At 41.2% G+C, this 24,996-nt stretch overlaps 2 protein-coding genes across 8 annotated transcripts in view; both read right to left on the bottom strand.

The window, feature by feature from the left end:
• The window catches only part of ATE1 (arginyltransferase 1), a 71,429-nt gene extending 58,035 nt beyond the window's left edge, over positions 1-13,394 (bottom strand). Inside the window, exons 1-7 of one of the 3 annotated variants that reach the window (XM_082285960.1) lie at positions 13,262-13,394; positions 11,974-12,037; positions 11,573-11,635; positions 10,985-11,088; positions 9,931-10,203; positions 7,165-7,394; positions 5,417-5,545 (exon numbers count right to left, since the gene is read on the bottom strand). In XM_082285960.1, coding sequence (XP_082142086.1) covers positions 5,417-5,545; positions 7,165-7,394; positions 9,931-10,203; positions 10,985-11,088; positions 11,573-11,635; positions 11,974-12,037; positions 13,262-13,349 — 951 coding nt within the window. In that variant the 5' untranslated portion in view covers positions 13,350-13,394. Of the gene's footprint in view, positions 1-4,367; positions 4,497-5,416; positions 5,546-7,164; positions 7,395-9,930; positions 10,204-10,984; positions 11,089-11,572; positions 11,636-11,973; positions 12,038-12,953; positions 13,114-13,261 lie in introns of those variants that run through there. The other 2 variants (XM_082285959.1, XM_082285958.1) reach the window with 2 other exon arrangements.
• An 818-nt stretch (positions 13,395-14,212) lies between these two features.
• NSMCE4A (NSE4 homolog A, SMC5-SMC6 complex component) lies at positions 14,213-23,715 on the bottom strand. 5 transcript variants are annotated; one of them, XM_082285936.1, is made up of 11 exons: positions 23,129-23,715; positions 21,849-21,929; positions 21,184-21,314; positions 20,023-20,171; positions 19,604-19,703; positions 17,597-17,687; positions 17,039-17,133; positions 16,228-16,276; positions 15,475-15,566; positions 14,832-14,923; positions 14,213-14,335 (listed from the first exon to the last, which is right to left on the bottom strand). In XM_082285936.1, the coding sequence occupies exons 1-10, from the start codon at positions 23,325-23,327 to the stop codon at positions 14,840-14,842; spliced, it is 1,071 nt and encodes a 356-aa protein (XP_082142062.1). In that variant the 5' UTR covers positions 23,328-23,715; the 3' UTR covers positions 14,213-14,335; positions 14,832-14,839. The 5 variants fall into 5 exon arrangements, 4 of the variants coding, with proteins under 4 accessions (XP_082142062.1, XP_082142061.1, XP_082142063.1 ...); XR_014226604.1 differs by lacking the exon at positions 16,228-16,276 and having other exon boundaries at positions 14,293-14,335; XM_082285935.1 differs by lacking the exon at positions 14,213-14,335 and having other exon boundaries at positions 14,370-14,923.
• Positions 23,716-24,996: the final 1,281 nt, after the last annotated feature.

Raw genomic sequence — 24,996 nt, forward strand, 5'->3', positions numbered from 1 at the left:
AAGGCCTTCCTTGCATTTCTTACCCAGAAACAGGGATTTTTGCTGCCGAGCAAGAGTTAAAATATTTGCAGATAAGGATTGCTCTTAGCAAAGCACAGATAAGCCATTACACAGCTTCCACAAATCCAATGGAACTGGATCATCCAAAGAGGCAAATCTTGGGATTACACAAGACACAAGTTCATTCTTCTTATTCTTAGATCACCCTTCCATATATTAATCTACACATTTTCTCCCAGAAATGTAATCAAATACTATTAAAAGTCACTCAAAAAAATAAAATACAGGCTCCAAACCTGTATTCATGCATTTCTCTGTGCAGGAGTTATTACAACAAAGCTGTATTAGCATTTATTATTTTTCTTATGACAAATGAAGAAAAAAAGGTGGACAAACCCTCACCCACACGATTTTTTTGCATAATTATTTTACTCTTGCTATGCTGGTCAGCTCAATAATTTATGCTACAACTGATCTTTCACTGATAGTACAGGGAACTAAGGTTTTTTCAATGTAAGGATGCTCAGCCTACTCTCATCTCTCTGTCCGTTAGTGGTCTCCATTTCCAAGTTTTTCCAAGCTTTCATGATTTCAATTTCTTTTCCTTACAGCTTGACTCATTTCACAAAATAAATACAACTGCCACTAAAACAGGAAATAACCCAAACAAATAAATCCCTGCAATTGATTACATTTGTGGGGGTTTTGTATGTTACAGACACTGCTCCTCATTCTAAGCACGATTACTAAGCATCTTCCACTACGTTAAAAGCAATGCAACAAACAAGAAAACAACAAAACCAAAAAAGCTAAAGAGTAACAGCTCTACTATACTGGGAATGGGACGTGGAGAACATCATTTTCGACCTGAGACAAAGGCCCACACAAAGCACTTTCAAAAAGGGTCAGAAGAAATGCAAAGAATGGGACAAACACTAAACCAGATTGTTTTCATAGCTTCCAAAAATGAGCAGTTCAGGAACTATGCTAATTCAAGAGTAGCCTTAGATAAACTTCTCCAATAGGCAGGGATACACCTATTTTCCTATTTTCCATGATTCTATCTTAATTCATTCATAGCTATTTATACTTTAACTACACAATCTGTTCAGGTTCCCCCTAATTCATCTCATTTTCTCCAATGACTATAATAAGAATACATCTATTGCTCCAACAGGGGATGGCCATGCATTTACACAGCAGCTTAATAAGGTTTTGTGCTCCCACAGAGAAAAACCAATTCCTCCTCAGCACTATTTAAGAGCAAGTATTACGAAGAAACCTTTCATAAGAAAATTGTCTGCTTTGTTTTTTCTCAGGACACCAATTCCATACAATAAAAACATGCTGACATAAACATTCTTAAGTGCCAACAAGTTTGTGTAACATCAGGAACTGACTCCACTCCAAAGCACAGAGACAACCAGGTCAGTTTTGAAGCTGAATTCCTGCAGCAAGTGATCAAAAGTTCTTGAGAGGGGTGAGAGGATTTCCAGGGTAAATTCAGCTTATACCAGACAAACTAAGAAAAAATGGCATAATGAATATTTTAAAAGACTATGGAGAAAATAGTTGTGGCTTTTATGCCAAGATAAAAACAGATTTGAATTTTTTTCTCTTGCAAGCTAAATTGGTTTTAATTCCAGGAGCAAGGAAATACTTCAAACTGTTCCTAGAATATTAACTTATTTGGCAGAGAGATAGTATATTTCTACTTTACCCAATCCTCTCCTTGCCAGTGAAAGATGAACAGAAGATTGTGATGATGCTTCCATAGAAAGGCAGGTTTCACCATTACTCTGGAACTTGGAAACAGCTGATTTCACAATGAAGTTTCCACCTTTCTTTTTATTAGAACAGAAGTCACTGCCTCACTCAGGAATCAGTACTGCACCATCAAAATGTGCTGCAGGACTCTCCCCAGCAAAATCTCCAATTATTTTAATGAACACAGTGTAATTAGTGCTGTGCAGTCTTCAGCAGGGAAGCAGAAGAAGGAAAGGAGGAAAAGGCAAAATTTACAAAGACTCAGCATCACAAAGGGCACTGAAACACCAATAATCACTGGTCTCAAACTGGCATTAACCAGAGAGTGTCCAGAAGTTCAATTCCACTGACTCACTGCCCTGAAAATCCTCTATTCTCCCTCCTCACATAAACTTTTGATGGAAAGCTACATTTACATTACAGAGGTGCAAAGAGGCCCTCTCCACACTCACTGAGCAATATTCAGCTTCATTGTTCACATGCTTTTATTATTACTGTGAATATTTTTATAGTTTTTCACCTTAGTCTTATTCTCAAATAACCAACAAAATTCTACATTGATTCTTAGAATTGCCTTTTAATATAGTAAGGTTAATATTAAACTAGTCTAGCAACAGATAGTATATTGTAATGCCAACAATCTAAGAATTTATTCCCAAAATAAGTTAATATGTCCCATAATAATCTTTGTTGGATTCTGAATTTAAATATAGGCAGGTTTCTAAATATAAAGTGTTCAGCTAAATATAAAGTTAAAAACTCTTCCTAAACTACAAACTTTCCAAACACAAAAGTATGCAGGATTCTCCCTGAAAAAAACCTTCAACAACCTCGCAGAGTAGTTTGCACAAATTAAAAGTGAAAAAATCCTGGATATTTGCCAGTTTAAAGCTCAAAGCAATTTCTTACTATCCTGATAAAAAGCCCTGTGTACAGGACAGAATTTTATTCCCTTTACTTAAGAAACTCCATGGTTCCATAATGTCTGTATGATATATTAAAAAGTCTGAAAAAGAGGAAGAAGAAAAAGTTTTGAGATCTTTCATGAAGCATTTTCCATTCCTCCTGTCAATAACTTGGATCAATTTTACCCTACTTGGTATCTTAAAAGTGACTCAGATAAGTCTCTTCCCACACAAATTCAGTATTTTAAAAAGGCTTCTAAACTACATGAAAATACATTTCTGCGTAAAACATTCTTCAGTTTACTTCCTGCAGAGATCAAATACAAAATGTTGATTGAAGTGACAGAGTATTAGTTCCTAATTGTGAATAAAAACCCTTCTTGGCCAGGCAGTCTCATGGACACAGAATATGATTTACCAAGGCTGAAAAAGAACCTAAATTCAAACCCATCAGCATCAGACCAAGTTTTTACATTCAGTAGATGCTTCAGGGAAGGTTTTATGTCTCCCCTGGAATTATCTAAGCCTGCACAAACATCAGGCCAAAGAGAGGAGATAAATGCAAAGTAGGGAAACCTCTATGGCAAGTAACAAGGAAAAAGAGGATAAAAATCTGTTACACTATTAGCAGTGTACAGTGAACAGAAATCCATCTCCTTCCTATTCAGCAGCAATTCCCAGGACAGCCTTTACACCTTCAGGTGGTGGAAACCTGACTGTCCCTAACACATCTTTCTAGGCTGAAATACTTCCATCAGAGCAGAAAAATCAAGACTCTAATCAGACCAGGTAATGCTTGGCACAAATCTAGTAAATAGCTTAGTCTCTCTTGGCATGCCTCCATACTTTACATTATTATAATTAAACCCGTTTATGTCAGCAATTATAAAAAGGGCAGAGACTACTACTTATTGTTATGAGACCTATTATTTTACAAAACAAAGTGAAATGGATTTTATAGCTTTCCAGAGTAGCATTACAGACATGTCACCAAAAAAAAAGCTCTCCTTACACTCTTTTGAACTGAAGCCAAAAATTATGATGTGGTTTTACAATTCTACCTGGAAAACAGCCCCAGTTTCATTCATACAAGGTTTCATTTCTGCAGGTAGTTCACTCTCAGGAACAGAAAAGACTGATTAGCTGACCAATATTAAAATTGCACATCTGCAGTAGATAGAAATGAGAGATCTGAGGTAGCAATTTCATTAATTCTGCCAATGACTAGCTTGTGCCACCTGCCAGAGAAATGGAGAACTGCTGCTTGTTCAGAACCCCACGAGTATTTTTAATTATTTTTAACTTATTAGATTAGGATTATCCTCCTATAAACACCCTTTTGAGAGGAGAGTTTATCCATATGCAATGGACTCTCATCAAGCCTCAGAGGATCAGCTGGTGAGATATTTTAGCACTATTCCTACTGCAAAGGTGAGCTCCAGTGTGCTTAGCAATGCAACGGGAATAAAACTGAGCTTTTTAAAACCTTCACCTATTACATTAAGCAATAGCACAAAAATTAGGGAGAAACATAGAAAAGGTACCAAAGAACTTTAAGGAAGAAGATGATTTTGCTATCAAAAAACCTCAGAAATTACAATTTCAACATTTTACTACTTAGAGACACCATTTCTCACCATTTAGCTGTGCATTTTAAGAAGCTATTTTCAGAAAGGTGCATGCAGTGAACTGTACCTCATTTTCCCCACAGTCAGAAGGTGTGTCCTTGTGTACAGACATCTGATACTTGGCAAATAAAGTGGCAGATTGGCTGAAGGATGATTTGAACTGGGGGTCCTCAAAGGAGACAGGTACTAACCTCACCTTCAGAGCAAGGGAAATACAAGCATTCTGTTTTGAGTGCATAGCATCAGATAATCTGCTTCTGAAGGTCAGGCTAGTGAAAGATCTCCTCCTATCCACTTCAAAGCCTCTGAAGTCAGTTGTCTACCTTAATAATAAGACAACTTCCTACTTTTACTAATATCTAACAAATCAACTACAAATTTTAGTTTCATTGCACAGTCTCTAGGACTTCTAAAATGTTTCATTTTTAATGGCACATCACTCTTTGATTGCCCTGGTTCAACACTTACTTATTCTTGCTACATATACTGTTTCTCCAAACTCAGGATGGTTTTTTTCCTTACAGTAGTAGAGATGTAACACATCTGACAGCTCACCCTTACACCCCACCTGGTCATTGCAAGAAGCAGCAACGACATGTAACTTAGATGGAGTGCACAGATTACTTTTTAAAGACTTAAATTGAAACTGAAGAGACTCATTGAATTCTGGTGAACCTCAAGCCAGCAATTTGTGTGTGTGATAATTTTTTGCACACATCTTGGCACTGATCATTGCATCCTTCTTATGGAAACATTCAAACCAAAGCCAACGAGGCCAATTATCAGGCTGAGTGTCCAGCTGCATTTAGTATTTATGGGATTAGTAATTTTAAGGCCCATCTCTATCTCCAAGAGCCTCACCCTCTCCATTTCTTCCCCAACAACATCCCCTTGTAGCATCCATAACTTTTCTGCCTGCAACTAAAACCAAATATTTGTGGCACTCACAAAGAGGTATCAAGAGTTTGCACTTTCAGGATGTTGATTTTATTGGATACAGTATTTTACAAGCTCCTGAATATACAATGGATATAAAATCCACATTTGTTTCTCCTAGAAACAGGACACGTAAAATGGAGGGGAAGCTTTGCATAATATTAAATTTGGCCTTCTGACCTGATTTATGGTTGGTTTATCAGGTGGGTCCTTGTGAATAACCATCTGGTAACGTTTATAGACCTGGTAAGACTCCTGAAATGTGGCTTTGAACTGTGAACTTGGTGGAGATGATCTCACCACCCTCACCTTCAGAAGAAGTTAAACACATTTATTATTAAAATATCATGCAATAACTATACATTTATACACAATACAAACACCACAACAGAAATGTTAACCTCCTGCACAAGGGCCATCACAATTTAATTACTATTAGGCAATAGTCTTCTAATTCTCCAGCTCAATTTATGCTACTGAAGGCTTTTATATTTACAATGAATAACATATAATCTTTTCAAACTGCAAATTAACTAAAATGCCTAGAGAAGAACAACACAATTTTCAGGAAATAATACCAACAAATGGTATGCAGATCATCACTTCAAAGACATTTTCTGTGCTACTTAAAATATTCTCTTGTAGTCTCACACTACACTGAAAAATACTTGAAAGACTTGGAAGACTCAAATATCTGCTCTTCATCCAAAAGTTATGTTTTTATGGCAATAATCCCAAGGGGATTTCATGGTATTTTTGAAATTGAAAGAGGAAGATGAAGCAGTGTTTCCATACTCAATTATGAGTTAACCATAATAAGGAGTTATCAGTCTTCACATCATCACCCTTAAAGACACAAAAATAATTAAGAAAAATAATCTATAAATTAAAAATTCTTCTTAGTAAAAATGATTGCTCCCTAAGCAAAAGAATGCTACCACATAAGCAGCAGTGCATGTCTTTTCAAACATATTTAAGATCATACTAATTTCAAAAACGATGTAATTTTCAGAATGGTTTTATTTTCACAAAGAGCAATTTTTTTTTTAATCCTTCTAATTCTCCCTGCATCTTCCAAATGAAGATGTTCAGACAAAGCCATCATGCTTCTGTTAAACGACTCCTCAGAAAATGTGAAGGAGTTAGGGAGATGGATCGATTTCATGGCTTCGTCAGTCAATTTCATTTCTAGTACCATCATGGAAAATGATCAGGGGAAATACTCATACTCAGTTAGTTTTCCAGCTTATAGAAAAAATAACAATAAATATGGTTTTGTGATTAACAAATGTTAGAAAGTCCAAAAGTCTTCCAGATTACTGTCTCTAATACATGTAGTGGCAACCAGTGTATTAAACAAACTTTTCTACCCTCATTTTCGCAGCTTTCAAAGACATCAACACACACCAATGATGTGTATAAAGAGCAACTATCTTATCTGTTTAATTTCATGAAGTTGCTGCTTCCTTGTTAAGTTTCCTTAGTTTAGATAGTTTAAGTATTTACATACTGTAGACCTAAATACTGAATTTCTCTCATCATTCAATACTCAATTCAAAGACTTTCATTTTCAAGTCACACTGTATGAAATTAATTTGCAAGTTATTTTAGTAACTGAACTGGCCTCTGCTAGGACAGACTGCAGTGCAAGAGTACCCTCGTGTGGTTAACAGAGCTCAGCTGCACCACAGGTGTGTAATTTATATCTATCTATCTTTATATCTATCTATCTATATATATATGCACACACACCTCCCTATGATGCATATCTATAAAAATATAAACATACACCATTCAATACCATATATATTTCAAGATTTAAACCACAACTACTCCATAAAATCATAAATACAGACCTAAGCTTTTGAAAAACTCCTTAACTAGACTTTTCCTTCATCTGCTTCCAACAACAGTGAACAAGACATTACCTCTAATTTGTGTAGTGCATCATCAGGTAAAGGGGCAAAAACAAAGTCTTCAATGTTTTTAGGCTGGTTTGGTTTAGGTTTAGAGTTTTGCAAGAGGAAAGCTTGATCGCCTTGAAGTTGAGAGCCTTCTAATGTGCCCATCTGGCTCTGCAGGAGCTTCTGTAGTTTTCTCTCTTTCCTTATGTCCTTTGCCTTCCGACACAGGGGCTTGCTCAGATCAGCCCCTTTCCCTACAAGGGCACAGGCAAAGTGTTAAACACCACATCTGACACCAAACAAGCAGTTCTTACCTAATCACCAAAAAGAAATGGCTAAAACCACCCTTTATTGCAGACTGTGGTATGAACTCAACATGGCCTTTCACATTTACAACTACCAACACGGATGCCAAGCTAATGCAGTGATTCTTCCACAGCCATTTAATGCAGCACTTTAATCTGGAATCACCTTGACCATTTCACCCCAAAGCCAAGGGTGTATTTAAAAACTTGAAGTGCTGAAGGACAAAAATACAACCACAAAATCACAGAGCATTTTGCTTCTGCATTCGAAGCCCACGTGGCTACACCACAGACTCCTGTAGGAGACACACACCCCAAAACAAAGCATTTGTTTTTTCTCACCTGGAATCCACAGGCAGGATGCTGAAATGCTGCCAGTGCTACTGTGATCATGTAATGGAAGAGTGAAAGGCCACAGAAGTTTGCATCTTTGCTTAAAATTATCTTCAGATTGTCTGTTTTAACTAATAAATTCACTTTTTGCAGTTTCCCTCTACCTTTAACAGATCAGCCATTTATAGAATTCTATTTGTGAAATGGCATTTGCTAAGGAGAGAAGTCAAACCAAAGCACTATTTCCCATCTTGATCCATTTGTTTTTTACTAATACAAGAACTGCAAGTTGTAAAGCAACACAAATCCAAAGACACGAGGGAATTACAGACACGATGTGCCCTGTCCTCAGGCAAACAAGTCAGAGGAAGAGTTTATTTCAAACACTCATGATACATTTGAAGAACGAGTACTTCATCTGTATCGGGATCTGTTTTGTGTCTGGTCTCTTCTGTTAGCTGTAAATTAGCAAGAAAAACTTCTTAAAGCAGTGAGTGTGCCTACACAGACATAAGCAAACCTTCTTTTCTATCTGAAACTGTGCAGAAACAGACCATTATTCCCAGAGGACAATGACCTGTTTTGTTTATAAAGGAATAAAAATGCAATTAAACAATCTTATTACAGACTAAGTCTACATTTTCCAAGATGAAAACTAAACATCTTCCTATCTGGAAAATTTTAAACTAAATTTGACCTGTGACACCAGCTAGCACAGAAAAAAAAATTAAATAAGCTTTCTGATGCACTTATTATTCACTTTTAGATTTCCTTTAAAATCTCCAGAAAGACGCACACAAATGAATATTTCTGTTCTGTAAAAGTAAACCCTCTTTTTCTGAAATGCACTACAGTGTTGCTTATCTGCATTTCCAGTGTTTAAAGACTGACCCAAAGCTATTCTTAACCCAACTGAAGACCTTACCTCACCTTATCCAAAGATTGGCAGGTTTTTACACTCCTATTCTTTACCCAAGTCTGCCATCTGCTGTCAACAGCCACTTCCTTTCTTTCCAATACTAAGTTTACACATAGGCCAAAGTTTTTCATTTATTATTTAAAAACAACAGAGCTTTGAAAATTTGCACACTAAAAGTCGTATGAACAATAAACTATGTAAGGGCTATAAAGGTTTGTATAAGATCAAAATCTAAAATACAGTTTTAAAAAATCTGTAATAGTTCTATGCAACACAACTGGTTTTCTGATCTAGCATTTCTGAAAACTTTCCTTTTATTTAGATGCAAAAATTGCTTATTAAGCTGGGGAAAATCAGATCCAATAGGGATGAGTGTTTATTAAGGAAAAAACATTATTTTATTTGAAATCAGTCATGCTATAGATAGAGACAGAAGTACTTTGTTCTCCTGAATACTGGCACAACATGCAACAGGTGAGTGGAATCAGGAATTAGTAGGATGGCCCAACACAGGCAGAAACAAGTTGCCACTGGAATTTTCTGTACCATCACTCACCATGTACCAGTAAACCACAATTCAGAAAATTCCCATTATTTTCCAGTACAGCCTACACAAAATGGGAAACATGATCTGTAAGACAAGGCTGTCTTATCTGCAGCCTCTGGGCCACAATCTGTGTGTCAGCAATTCTACCTTAAATTAATTATTCTGGCAATAATCCACTCACCCTTACTACCTTCCTTCCAGAAATCACCCATGTCCCAAAAGAAGGCAGCCATTGAATCACAGAATGGTTGGGGTTGGAAGAGACCTTTAAAGGGACACCTTCCACAATCCCAGGATGCTCCAAACCCCGTCCAACCTGGCCTTGGACACTCTGAGGATGGGGCAGCCACAGCTTCTCTGGGCAACCTGTGCCAGAACCTCACCACTCTCATCATAAAAAATTTCTAATGTGAATCTCCCCTCTTTAGAATTTCAGATCCAAGAGATTCAGTCTTAATTAAGGTGAGAATAAGAGGATAAATATAACTTTTTAATATAACAAAATATAAATTACATTATTACAAGTAACACCCAGCACCTCTCAGTTTTGATGGTGTAATTCCATAAACTGGGAGGAGCAAAGGGAATAAAACAAAAATATTAATTTACTAAGCAACACAAAAAAAAAAGGGATTCAAGAAGATGAGAAATGATGACAGCATATTCCAATTACTACCAGAAATTACCTGGCTTAGGTGGTGCATGAACAGCTTTAGCTGAATGTGATGGTTCTGCAGGGACTGGCGTGTCTTTGTCTGTACAGATCTGAACAGAATCTGATTCCACCTTCTGCACATTCCCCTCTTCTTTTGTTTCTCCTGAGTCCTTATCTTCATTCTCCACCCTCTCAGCATGATCCACAGCCAAGGGAGTCAGTTCAGACTGACTGACTTGAGACTCACTTTTGTATGGAAAATCACACGCGGCCACATCCTCTATATGGGAATCCATCGGCTCTTCTGCCAATAATTAAAACCTGCATGAGTTTCTCTCTGTACAACCACAGCTCACACCTTGCACAATTAAAATTAATATTAAATTAACTCGTTTCCAACTTTACAAGTGTTTTCCAACAGATAAAGTGACTGTTGCAGTAGCCTGAAAACAAAGTTTCCTTTATGACCCCGAATTACGAACACCAACTCATTTATGAGAACAGTTTTATTTTCTCCATTAAAATTTACTTAAAAAGTCAACTTTTTCAGGCCATAACTTCAAACAAATAAAAACAAACCAACCTAGCATACCACACACACAAAAGAGGCAAATTAAAATGATTCAGAACCAATACAAGTTTCACCACCATGAAGAATCACTGGGTTTGGTGCTGGATAAACAGAGGGTGACTGTTCAGTCACGTGGAAAAACTCTCTTTGCTCTTCCTTTTCTCTGTCACCAGCTGCTCTGGTTAGTCCTGTCCAGATTATCAGTTTCATAATAGAAGTAAAACCAGTATCTAATTCTCTACAGCACCCAGATAGAAAGTAAAGATATGCCCAGTAAAATAAGCTGATCTACAGAAAAAGTAAGGAAATATTTTCGTCAATAACCCAAGTCACCTGCACAATTTGGCCTCTGGGCTACTGAAGTGCTCTTGATTCAAAACACTGCCAAGACACAACCCAGCCAGGGGTCTACACACAGAACTCAAAGCCCATCTGCCATTTGACCACTCAAGCAGGTATTTAAATCCTCCTTCCATGCATCAGTATTGGTTTTCAAACACTCAGAATTTCTTACCTTCACTCACTACTTTCAAAACATTCCCTTTGGAAATAAATTTCAACATTTTCTTCAGAACTTTCTTGTGGGACTTGGAGGCCTGAAAATGCAAAGCCTGGCACCTAAAAAAGAAAAAAAAGGACCATTTCTTTTGCAAAAGATTGTTTCAGAAAAAAAATTTAAGGAACTACTTATAAGAATTACGTTGTAATTTCTATTTATTTCTTAGTTTCCCTATATTGTGGTCAAATGTTTTATCAACGCTTTTGAGTTAATGAAATTATGTTGTCTTGTACTGAACAATATCAGTCCCTATGGCATGTTTATCTGTGTACCTGTATATTCACTAAAATAGGAGTGTAAGCTTTTCTTATTTGGGCTACTAAAGCAGTGTTTGTGGGTTAGAGACAAGGTTCCTTACAGGGAAGTATCCCAGAGCAGCTGATGTGCCTACGCACAAACCCAAGAGCATATATTTACTATTCAAAGTATCATTAAAAGTTGTTAAACTTTTGAAGTATGATGTATTTCAAGCCGTAAACACAAATGGTGGAACATATTTGAAATGGTCAAATCCCTTATAAAAGTGTATTTTGAGTTTCTTACCTTATTGTGTATTGAGGACAACATGTTTGATTCATGATAGGTTTGTAGACATATTTTCCGCTTCTGAAAAGAGTAATACATATGCATTGAATTTTTCTTGTTTATACTACAAAATAAATGCAGAAGCTTTTTTATTAAAATCACATCAAAATACACGATCAGTAACAAAAGTCAAAGAGCAAGTTCTTCAGCTCTTTGCTGATAGTACCATATTATCCTTCTAAAATCACTGAATATTTTCCTGTTTGACAGTGTCATGTTACAAAAGGTCACAGAGCACTGGACAAATAGTTCAATTCCTAACGGATATATAAGTGTTTCTACATATCTAAATTTTAAATGTGGATTCTAACTTTTATCTCAACTGACAACATAGCTCTGTATTTTCTTTTCCAATTTACCTTCGCCATCCTCTGTCTATGAGATCCTGGTAATCTTGAACTGTCATTGAATGTGCCCACATACCTGAAACAAATAACACAGCAACAGGCTTAACTGACCACGGTTTGGCTTTAAAATGCAACAAGTTCTGCAGAACTGGCTGGAGCCCCTCTGCTCTGGGACAGGCTGAAGAGCTGGGGGTGTTCACCTGGAGAAGAGAAGGCTCTGGGGAGACCTCAGAGCTCCCTCCGGTGCCTAAAGGGGCTCCAGGAGAGCTGGAGAGGGACTTTGGACAAGGCTGGGAGAGACAGGACAAGGGGAATGGCTTCCCACGGCCAGAGGGCAGGGCTGGACGGGATACTGGGCAGGAATTGTTCCCTGGGAGGGAAGTGAGGGCCTGGCACAGGGTGCCCAGAGGAGCTGTGGCTGCCCCTGGATCCCTGGCAGTGCCCAAGGCCAGGTTGGACAGGGCTTGGAGCAGCCTGGGACAGTGGGAGGTGTCCCTGCCATGGCAGGGGTGGCACTGGATGAGCTTTAAGGTCCCTTCCAACCCAAACCACTCTGTGATTACTGCAAATCTGAGCAACTAACGGCTGCTTATGCAGAGATGTCTTTCAAGGATTTAGCATATTCTTAAATACATAACTACTGATTTCAATAACCACGTTAAGTGCAAAAACCCCAAGCCCAACACAAATCTTGGGATGCAATCAACTGTATTTCTGTGACCATGCAAGCGCAAAGTTCCCCTCTGCACCTCCCACCTCCCCAGAAATACACACGAAAAACAACACGAAATTGCTGCTTAGTTCTATTACACTCATTCGGTACCACCGGGCCACAGGAGCCGTTCCGAGCTCCCGGCCGGGCGGGCGGGGGCTGCCGCCGAGCCGCCACCTGTCCCCGCCGCCCTCCCCGGCCCCGCGCCCGCAGCCGCCGCTTCTCGGCCAGCCCCGAGCGGCCCGCCCGCGGCCCCGTTCCCAGCTCGCCCCGCCCGCACCGTGCGAGACGTTGCCGGTGTCGCTCCTGCAGTAGCCGCAGCGGTAGCCATCCTCCCCACCGAAAAACTCGACGATACTCGGGGAGCCGCCGCCCGCCGCCATCCCCGCGGTGCCCGCCCGCCTCAGGTCAGCGCCCCGAGCCGCCCGGAAGCAGCGCCCGCCGCCATCTTTGCTCCGGGAAGCGCGCGGGCGGCGCGCACAGGAAGCGTTGGCGCCGCCATGTTCCGCGCGGGCAGCGCGGCGCGGCCGGAGGAGCCCCGAGGCCCGGCCCGGCCCGGCCCGGCCGCCCAGCCCCGGCCCCGCTCACCCGCGGACACCTTGCCCCGCGCCGCGCCGCAGTAGCCGCAGCCGTAGCCCTCCTTCCAGCCCTTGTACTCCACCACGGCGGCGGGCATGGCGCCGGCGGCCCCGCAGCGCCCCCGCCCAGCCGCAGCCGCCGCCGCGCCCGGCCCGGCCTCCCCCGCGGGCGGATTGGCGATAAAACATCGCTCCCGGTTCTGCGGATCCTCGCACCGTGTCCCCGCACACCTTCATGGCCAGACCAGCTTCTCACCCCCACGAACACGCTCTAACAGGCCTTCCAGGGGGAACGGATCCCTTTGTATCCACCCCGAGCTGCTACAGCAGGAAAAAAGGATGGAAGAAATCCTGAACTCCTCCTTGGGAGTGTTTTCTGGAAATGGAACAAGACTTCATGTATTTTTAATAAAATAATGTCGTGGCCCCATAGAGCCGGCCTGCCCAAGTTACCAAACAAATACAGGAGGAGTTTGGAATAGAGAAAGGGGTGATTTCTATCTCTAGCTGAGACCAAATTTCCAAACTCAAACCTTTATTTCCAGAACAGTAAGAACAGCAGAGCAGTATCAATTCTCCTGCAGCACCCAAAATCATGTAGGATAGCAAGGTTATCCCAGCAGGGATGTTTAACCATGTGAATTCCACTTGCTGCTGCTGGGAGAGACAAGGGAGGAAAGAAGGGACACAGTGTTTCCTTTTTACTAAGAAAGTTCCTAAGTGCCAGTGAACTTTACTACTTTGTATAAAGTAGTAAAGAAAGCCACAGTAGAAAAAAAACCCTGTAACAAGTCTACACTTCCTCAAGTAACCCAGAGAAGCTGTGGCTGCCCTAGAAGTGTCCAAGGCCAGGTTGGATGGGGCTTGGAGCAACCTAGCCCTGTGGAAGGTGTCCCTGCCCACTGCAGGGGCTAGAACAAGAGGATCTTTAAGGTCCCTTCCAACCCAACCCATTCCATGGTTCTAAACAAAGCATCTCATAGAAAGTGTTGAGATGTTCCAGAAAAAATAAATTTAATTTTACAACATATACACGTAAAACAAATGTTGAAACAAATGTTTTGAAGTATTTTCTTTAAGGCACCTAAGGGGAGAAAAAAAAAGAGAAGGCAGTAAGACAGTGTGCATTAAGATCTGGAACTTACCAAACAACTGTGACAGTAAAGGAATTCAGTCCTATCATTGAAAGAATTTTATGGAAGCAGAAGAGAAGACAGCCTGGTTCCCTCTAAGTCCTTCTTCAGACTACTTTATTAACAACATCAGCTGTCAGGATGTTAAGAAACCAAACACAAAAAGCTATGATTCTTTCCAACAGTGCATTCTGAGTATAAAGTTCCAAAAAATAACTCATCCCTTAACTGACCATCAAACGCAAAAATAAAGGGTTTTTTTTCCAGTTAATCACTGCATACAAGGCTAGATAACATTTTGTTTCATGAAGAGGGCAAGAACACAGCAATTCCAAATGTTACAGTCACCCTGCTTACAGTTCTGCATTTTTAAGTCGCACATAGTTTCCCTGAAGTTCTTCTACGTGCATAAGGAACTTACTGAGTTTGATTTAGTAAAGAACTTACTTGAATAGTTACTCTGTCTCCATTTCCTCTTCACTGCTCTGAGAAAGAGGGGTAATCATGGCTTCTCTTATCTGAAATGCTTCTATGATCTCCTGGTTAGAGATAACAGCAGTATGTCAGTCGCCAGAGCTGAACTATTTCAATTTTATTACTACCAAGCAAGTAATAAAGTTCCTTATACTAAAGCAGTATTTCAAATTACTACATTTCTCCTGCACATTCTGAGTGAGGGACAAAGGAGAAGAGCCGTATGTGTGCCCAAAACTACTTTTAGTCTAGGGTTTATTACAAACAGTGAGGAAATTGAATGGAGAACTTCCCCTCCAGAAACAAGTAAGGGAAAAAACAGATTCCACATTTACCCAGGCCTTGTGTAAAGCAGTAAAGGCAAGTCAGTGCACAGCTTAAATGCACCTAAACTGACCAGGCTTCAAGAATCAAAGATGGAATCACTACCCCGATTCTCAGTTTTCTTGCAACTACAGACATCCCTTAGATCTGTGACTGTTCTGGCATCCATGAGGTCAAATGCAGTGTGACTGTACACAGAACATCTGCCCTCCCCAGAGCAGGTAACAGCACAGCTCTCAGAGGCTTAAATAAAAAAGAACTAATCCCAAGTATCAAGTGCTCTCTGTGGTACCTTCCATTCTCTCTGGTCCAGACTTATGACGACCTGGTTCCGTGCTCCAGCTCTGTTCTCCTCCTCCCCTCTCCCGCTGGGTTTTGTAGGCTCTGATCAAAACACAGCATTTTCAGGATTTACACTTGCAAAGTCAGTTTCCACCAGGAACACAAAAGCTCGACAAAAATCACGTCAATTCTACATGTTCCACCCAGTTAGTCTCTATCAACAACCTGTACCACATACTGCTCAAGATACTTCCTTAGCCTCACCTCCTAAAAATTTAGGAACTAACTTTTTACAGAAGGACGTAAGTATTTTATTCCTTATGAAATCCCACCAAAGTCCTAACCCCACTGACATCCTGTGGGAATGAAAGCCGACCTCGTATGTAGGATGGCATTTTCTTTCCAATTGTTTTGAAGCTGCAGCAGTTCCCAACTCTGAGACAAGAGAGTTCTTACACCCAAAAATACCTTTTTTCAGCTAAGTGTAACAATGTTCCTGTACTTACTAGCAAAAATATAACTTAAAAGGAAAGGTAATAACCTTTGATTTCTATTAATAGAATTAATTTGTATAAATCAGCATAATGGTCTTTTTCCATACACTGATATTTGAAAAGACTCAATCCTTGCTCAGAAATCTCTTCATGCCTTCAATTACACTCACTGCATATCCCCAGTTAAAAATATACCTAAAACTTTGTGAACACGTAACATGTAATGTTGTTACAAAAACCAGTTAGAGTACTTTAAAGCTAGATTTTACCTATTGTTGGCAATTTGTCTTCATCCAGCTTTATTTTTGCAAGACCATCCTAAACAACAGTGGGATTTAAAGTTTCATAACTTAGAACTTTCCAGTTAGGATAATGCACTGAAATTTCTTATGTTTTACTTATTACATAATCATGAACAGGTACATATACTGATGAAGAATCTTCACTGGCATATCACATAAGAAAAAACTATTTTAACACAGCACTTATGCATAAAGAAGGAGCCCATATAGCACATAGTGTGTAAACTGTTGGATTAGAGAAGTTTTGCTTTATTAAAATTGTTATTATTCTCGAAATATACTTAAGCTAAGTATAATTCATTATAACATTTCTATTCAATATAAAACCTGGATTAGTCAAAATATCCTTGTCAGTTTTTGTCTTTTCCAGAATTAATTTTATTTATTAGACAAACTAAGGATAGTTTTGAAGTGCAAATCCATGGATTCAAAAAGAATATATTACTTTGACATAACTCAGTAACTCTTTTATACTCTATGAGAACTTTTCTACATCTAAAATGTGAGCCAGAATCTTTTTTGAAAAGCATATTGACTGCAAAAATATCACCACTACTTTGTTGGTTGCAGTACAAAAACTGATTGCACTACAAAAAAATAAGCCTAGTCAACTCTGTTTCCTTTTCTATTTGACTACCAAAATATCACAGACTGTTTGCAGAAAATAAATTCATATTTCTCATATTTAAATCCTAATTCTTCAATATTGAAGCCAGGTCAGTATTTCTATGTAATTCTAGTATCTAAAGTGATATTTCAAGAACATGCCATGCCTTACCCTGATAAGGAAGGACACATGAAACATGTTTTCCACAGTGTGTGCAAATGAGTTCGGATCAATCACAAAATCAAAGAAGGAAATAGGTGTATTAGCTGGGGATGCAAATGTAGCTTTGTTAAATCAAACAAACAAACAGGCAGTATACACAGAGCTAACAGATGTAAACACAAACTTAAGAGAGCCAATACTCCTTTCAAAAGCTAGCGGGATATTTGTCAACTTAGCTGAATTCCCAGCTGCCTGCAAAAACAAATGTTCTATAAAGTATATTATTTTCTTCCATCTTTTCCCCCCCCCAGATCCATATACAGTGACTATTCGACTGCCTTCTAAAAACAGCAGGCTTTAATCAGGGGAGAGGATTTACATTTACTCTGCAGGCAAACAACAGCTGATTAGTGTTAATAAAAAATACATAGTTGGTATATGTTCTTCAACAAAAATTTCTACTTGCAAACTTCAACTCATTTTGTCTCTGTAGTTTTACCACTCCCAACTGTAGAAGACAAAGAATATTCATTTTCTCCAGTTAATGCTTAATTTAATTATACTTACGATCATTTTCAAAATGAGTTTGCAGTATTCTCAAGATCCTTTCTACTTCTTTTTCTGTAGCTTCTTGATGAGACTCCTGCATTTCTTTTAACTGGGAAAAAGAAACAGAGCTTCACCTCAAATAATGGTTGTTGAATTACCAGAATATGCAAACGGCTTCTTTTGAACATAACATAAAACTTGAATTTTTCTCCCTACATGCAACATAACAAACACACTTAGGCAAACATGAGACAACATTGAAGAGCTTTAGGGTTTAATTCCCAACTTACAGAATCAATATGAAAGGCCATGGCTTGTATGTTTTAAGCCTGTGTACAGGTGTACACTTACTTTTCAGTACCTCTGGGGAGTTGGGTTACACAGTGCTATAGTCTGTAAGTTTAATGAAGATGATCATTTATAAGCAACCCAGAAACCCTTCAGCTCCTCTTCTTCCCAGTACAGACTGTAACAAATCCTTTCTATCACTATTTGGATTGAGTAGGCTGCCTTTAAAAAAACAATGATCAACTATTTGCCCCTATATCCCAGCATTAACACACCTTGAGCTTCCCTGTAACAACATGGTTTATGTTTGCAAAGTTTCAGATGTAAGCCTCTCTCAGTATTCCCAGACTTATGCCTTTCTGCCAGTGTATGACACAAAGAATAAGAAAACAGAAAGCAGAAACAATAGTGGCTATGTGATGTAATTAGTTTTTTGCCATTAACCACATTTCAGTGCAAATGCAACACCCTGTTAGACACTTTTTAAAGAAAAATGAGAACCAGGCTAATGTAAAGAAGTTTCTTTTTTGTTTCCTTTCAAAGCAAAAGGCAACAGAACATGTAAACTCATAACTTGAAAATTGTAAACCCTATTTCTGAAAATGAAATTGGTCTGTGAGGGGGTTTGCACCCAGCATGCCAACAAAGATGAGCCCGGAGGTCTAGGCTGCAACCCCTCTGGAAGGCGGCACACACCAAAAGGAGCAAAGAGCTCCTCACTCGAGGGAGCAATCTTCCCTGAGGCAGCTGTGAGGGCACACAGGCGGAGGCAAAGAAGAAGAGAGGGACTCTCTGTATGGATTCCACGCTGAGGTTTATTCAGGTGAACGAACAGGGACAAAGATCCAAATTTCTGACCGCACCAAGGGATTTTATAGTGGGGATGGGAAGGCGGGGAAAGGGATTCCAGCCAATGAAATAAGGGGAGGTAGGCGGGGTTAGCAGTGAGGGAACCAATGGGAACAACACATAGGGGGGACTTGGGGAAGGAACCAATGGGGTGTCGAGTACTGCAGAAGCTTCTAGAACTAATACATACCAACTAAGGGAAATGAATATACTTAGACTTATACATAAAATCGAGAGGGGAAAACATGAACCAATCGTAGGGAAACATGCAGATCATAGAACTGGGGGATTGTGGGTTCTCACCCTCACCACGGAGTGAGCTGCTTTAGACCTCAGTGCCTGACCATGACAGCTTGGTGTCAGTGGCATCCTCAGTGGTTAGAGTAGTTGGGGCTACTTACACTGCCACAGGTCTGTAAATCCTATTTTCTTCTACTCAGTGAAATACTGCAGCCCACACAAAGCAAATCAAGAAGCCTAATAATGAAATCTGAATCCTTTAGTAGAAGCTCAGAAGAAACAGGGCTGATGTGTGTTTCTCCAACTCCAGCTGGATGGCTGTGGAGCCAACCAAGGATTGTTGGCTTACCAGCCAAGGAATGCTGGTAATAACCCACTCTGAGAAAGAACAGGATATAACTGGAGAAAGAGCCATATGGAGGTAGGGAAGCACTTTTCTGGGACATACGTCCTTGTTCTGGCTCCTGGAGATAAGCACAGCACAAGCATCTATGAATCTTGGGTACTCCCTCCCCCTTAAAGGTAGAATGTCAGAAGTACTACACAGTTCAGAATTACAAAACCCAAAGCAACACATATTGAAAGATTTAGAAGTCACTTGTTATAACTGCCAGAACAAATGGTAAAAAAAGGCAACACTTTACTAACCTGAGCAGGCATTGCCCGTTCTGCTTTTCCTCTGCTAGCTTTCTTCTGCCTCTCAATCCGTTGCTTTGGTACAGGAGGCTCAGACTTGAAAGATCCCATCCTAACCAAAATACAAACAACATACATGCAAATCTGGTGTACACTGTATGTTCAGGAATCTTTATACTGAGCAGTGGATCTCCTCAAGAAAGTGCAAGGTGCTGACTGATACCTAAAGATAAAGCTTCATCACATTTAGAGATTTCTGGAAAGAACCAGCCCCAAAAGTTGCTCCCAATATGTTGACAGGCCCATACCTTGTCAACACTCTGCTGTGACCTCAGATTAAACTCAATTCAAGCCCAGGGCATCAAAGATAAAAATCAATTAAAGCCATTATCTTGAGCTGCAGTACATACTGTTTCCTATAAGAAACTTACATGTAGTGAAAAGTAGGTGCTCTTCTAAAGTACTTGGGTGCTTCTTCTCCCATTGTCTGCCAGGCATCACTAGGTAAAAAACCGCCTGGAACATCCTCAGAGTCATCAGTTTCTTCTACTTCTGTGCGATTTATACCCATGAAGGTCAGCTACAAAAGAAAAAAAGCTGCAATAAAAATTCACTTAAGAGGTAAAGCAGTAAATACATTCATGGTGAAACATTGTATTGTGGTGTTTGCCTGACAAATTACCATTTAATACCACTGCCTAAGAACTTTGACTTTCCTGAGGATACCATGAAGACAGATGAACACTCAAATTCGCCCTTGTGTTCAGCAAGCAATGAAAGAAAGTCATAGGTAAACCAAACTGCTTAGATTCCAACACATTTTCAATGACATACAAAGTAGCAGAACATTACTTTTGTTGCACTTTAGAGCTCAGATGTTTCACAGTTTTTGAACACCACACACTCCCAGGAAGCCCAGCCCCTCAAACACCATAGAATTTATCTGGCGTATCCCTGCACCCACCAGTCCACACTAACCCAAGAAAAACTTCAAATTGAACTTAATGTTTTTTACAGACTTGAGCAAACACTCAAGATTCCTTGTTGACCTGCTGTAACAAAAGAGAGCAAAAAGCCAACAGCCTGCTTAAGAGCTGTTCTGAACTGACTCTTGCAGCCAGTCACAGTACAAAGAGACAAACTGTCCAGTCTGAAACCATTCAAATCATCCAAAGTCCCATTTTATGTCAGTGACACAGGGCCTCAAGAACTCTATCCAAAAACATAGAAACCAGTGGACAGGATAAAGAAACTACTTTTCTACTGAGAAAGTACAGAACAGTGGCTGAAAAAAGTGCAGAAGACTTTCAGGGCATGAACTGACTGAACTGCCATAAAGCAGCAGCAGTGCAATAATGGGGGGGGGGTGTCTGCATTTTAAGTTAGATTTTCCCCTACTGCAAATGCTTAATATGTAGTTTAAGACAATTAACAACAGTAACCAGAAAGTTAATCAAAGAAATTCATAGGAAAAGCATTAAATTCCATCAGAAATGCCATGTACTGCCTGACAATCTGAGGCTTTATGGTTCTGTAACAAACAGGGCAAACCTCCAGCAGAAATGTTGGCAAATTCAGAGCCTGGAACTTACCAAGTCTTCTGCAAATGCTGTTGAATCAAATGCTGACATCTCAGAGTGTAACTCATTGGCCTTCTCCTTCCCTATATTGGATGCTATAACAAGAAACTGGGCATCCAGTGCAGCCTCTCGTGCACGGCAAACTGTTACAGAAAAGATTTTACGGTAATTAACATGAAATTGTCACAAATCCAATAATCAGATTCAGCATAGGGACTATCCTGGCTTTAGCACTTTGGAAATGGTTTTATTACAGTGACCTCTATCCTTACAATAATATTTGCATTTTAAAAAAAGGAAAGAATGACAAAGCATGGAAAAGTAACATGTGATCTTGAAGACCAAATGCATTTTTAATCAACATGTTTTCCACCTTTCCAAGTGAAATGAACCCCTCTACACCGATATCTTTTATGTGTACTACTTACATACATTGTTCCAGTGAATCAAAATAAAGCAGGGAGTATTTCTAAGAGCAAATAAACTGTAATGACATTTATTTTCTCACATCAACTTACTCAACCAATCTTCAACTTAACACATCTATTTTAAGTTATATAAAAATTCTGATGAAGTACTTGGACCTCAACTTCACTCTTGCCCTCTTTTGTTTGCAAGGCATCATCACCTCACGCTTGGCCAAACATATTGATTAAAAAGCACAGAATTTGTTTTACCTCCATCAAAAAGTTTATTGGCTTCTTCCAAAGCTTCTGTCAGCCTGTTGCTTTTTGAATTCAGCATAGCTTCTCGATTTTCTGTGGGAAAACACAAAGGAATTCCTGAATTACTTAAACATAGAAGCACTGAGAAACACTGCGCTTGTTTGATCCGAACTGGAGGCCAGGTGCCCATCAAAGCTCCATCACTCCCCTCCTCAGCTGGACCAGGGAGAGAAAACAGAACAAAAAGCTCATGGGTCTAGATAAGAGCAGGGAGAGATCACTCACCACTTACTGTCACAGGCAAAACAGGCTTGACTTGGGGAAATTAGTGGCATTTTCCATGAAAGAAACAAACCAGCCCCCAAAACTACATGCTTGGTCACTTCTATAAACAGGCTGGGTCCCCCATAAACTGCACTGTAGCCTCTTGTAAAACAACTGCACAAATTTATCAAGTATTCAGAGAACAACTAATTCCACATGTTGCTCAGCTTGGCAGTGCTACTCACACAACCATGGCCACGTTTCTGGGAGGAAAACAGCACAACTCAAATGCACATAGCAGAAGGACTCACACACCTGTCTGGAGATACTAAAGCTACACAGCATTTTTTGGAAGGCCCAAGAATAACTTTCCAGTCCAGGCACATAATGGTACCTGCAGTTTCAAACTAAAGCTCAGACACCACGAAAGCAAAATTAAAGGATTTTGGTGCATGTCTAGGTCTAAAGCTGACAGCTGACAGCTGACAGTTCCCCTGCACTAGTGTATGCACCACATGTGGGCTAGTGCAGCCAAATCCCTCGTAACCTCGCTATCGCTGGGGATGCAGGAGACGGCCTTTCCATAGGACAAGGGGGAATGGCCTCACACTGAAGGAGAGTAGGTTTAGATATCAGGAAGAAATTCTTCCCTGTAAGGGTGGGGAGGCCGTGGTACAGGTTGTCCAGAGAAGCTGTCGCTGCCCCATCCCTGGAAGTGTCCAGGGCCAGGTTAGAAAGTTTGGAGCAACCTGGGACAGTGGAAGGTGTCCCTGACACGGTTGGAACGAGAATACCTGTAAGGTCTCCTCCAACCAATCCATGATTTTGCAATTCCACGCTTCCTGGGAGTCGAATTTCGATCTAAGTACAAACCCAAAATATCGGCAGCCCAAGGAACCCGGAGTTTCCAGGAACGCTCCCACAGCTCCCCACACGCCCAGGACAGGCCGCCAGCCCCAGAGGCCCCCCCGGCCTCCAGCCCAGACACCCCACCCGCATCCCCGGAGCTCCCCCCGCTGCCTCCTTACGCTGCACGGTGGAGATGAGCTCCCGATACTGGCTACGGATCATCCTGTTATGCTCCCTGTCGTCGCCCTCGCCGATGTTCAGCTGCCGGAGCCTCTCGCCCGCCGCCGCCGCCGCCGTGTCCTCCCGGGCGCGCGGCGTCCGGGACCGGCGGTCCCGCGAGGCGGGGGAGGACTCGCCGCTGTCGCTGGTCTGCGACATGGCGGGTGCGCGGCCGCGGGAGCCGTCACCCACAACCGCGGGATGCGGCGGGGACGACCCCGCCTCACGTGTGTGCCGGGCTCCCCGGGATACGCGCACCGAGTCGAGCCTGCGCAGTTCGCCTCAAAGGATCTTTGTGGAGGGGTCTTCGGGCACCGCCGGTGGTCGTTGAGCCGCTGCACGCTGATCGCGATCTTCCATACTGGTGCTGTCTTCCGCCCCGGTTCTGCAGGCTGCGCAGTCTGTTCCTCAGCAAATCGGGTTGGGCCTTTGTGACTCGCCGCAGAGGTGGTAACGGAGCTCTCAACGTTCCTCTAACACGTACTTACTTCCTCGTAAGCCCTTCACGGCCGCGCACGGGTCGCTCGCTGCCCGAGGCCGAGCGCTGTGGGCGGCGCAGGGCGGTGCGTGAAGCGCGGCGCGGGCGGGGCCGCGCTCCGCTGCCTCGGGAGGGCGCTGCGGGCGTGGAGACCCGCGGGGCGGGAGGAGGAGGGCGGAGACAGCCAACATCTGAGGGGAACGCGGGGTAAATGAGAGATAAAGGGACGCTGCGCTTGTCCCTGCGCCTTTAATACATGGATTTGTCCATAGAAATGCCTGCCTTAGGTACTGAGCAGGGATCTGTGCGCTGACAAATGAAATAAGTCAAAGAGCCTTAGAATGGTTTGGGTTGCAAGGGACTTTAAAATCATCTAGTTAGAATCATGGAATCATCAGGGCTGGAGGAGACCTTCAGGACCATCCAGTCCAAATGTCTACCCAGCACTGCCACTGTAACCTCTAAACCACAAACCACATCACCCAGCTCCTCTTGAACACCTCCAGGGATGGTGACTCCACCACCTCCCTGGGCAAGCTATTCCCAATGCCTGAGCACCTAAACAGTGAAAAAAAAAAAAAAAAAATCTGATCTCTAATCTGAATGTCCCCCATCTCAGTGTAAAGCCATTTCCTCTGGTCCTCTCACTACAGGCACGGCAGAGACTGGTCCCACCTCACTGCACCCTCCTCCAAGTCAGGGACTTGTGCACAGCAATGAAGTCCCCCCTGAGCATCCTTTTCTTGAGACTAAAAGCCCCCAGCTCCCTAAACCATTCCTCAGAAGAGTTCTCTGGAAACTCTCCAGCACCTCAATGTCCTTTTTATAGGGCCCAAAACTGAATGCACCACTCAAGGTGTGGCCTCACCAGTGCCAAGAACAGGGGGACAATCGCTTCCCTGGTCCTGCTGGCCACACTATTCTCCATACAGAGGATTCAAATGAATCCTGGAAAATATAAATCATCACACTTAGCCTTCATTGCTGATTAATACTATTATGTTGTTTTAATTATTGTGGTGGGTTCTTTAAGGTATTTTTGGGAGTATTTTCTAAAACATCTTCATAGGTTGGCTTGATTCAGTGTACAGACATGGATCTACTTCGGCTTCCCCAAACCAGTACTTCAGCTAGACTACAGAACTGCAACTATGCACAAGCTATCTTTCAAAATATATGTCTAAAATATGTAATACTTCAGGAGAACATTAATGAATGATATTTGAACTCTTGAACAATTTTCCGTTCTTTGTGTGACTAGTAGAGTGCTGTCAAATTTGCATTGCAAATTCAATATGAGTAATTCGCTTTTGAATGCTGACAGAGAAAGGCTCATGAGAGGATCCAAAC

This window comes from Coloeus monedula (genome assembly GCF_965178545.1).
Source record: "Coloeus monedula genome assembly, chromosome: 8".
Taxonomy (NCBI): domain Eukaryota; kingdom Metazoa; phylum Chordata; class Aves; order Passeriformes; family Corvidae; genus Coloeus; species Coloeus monedula.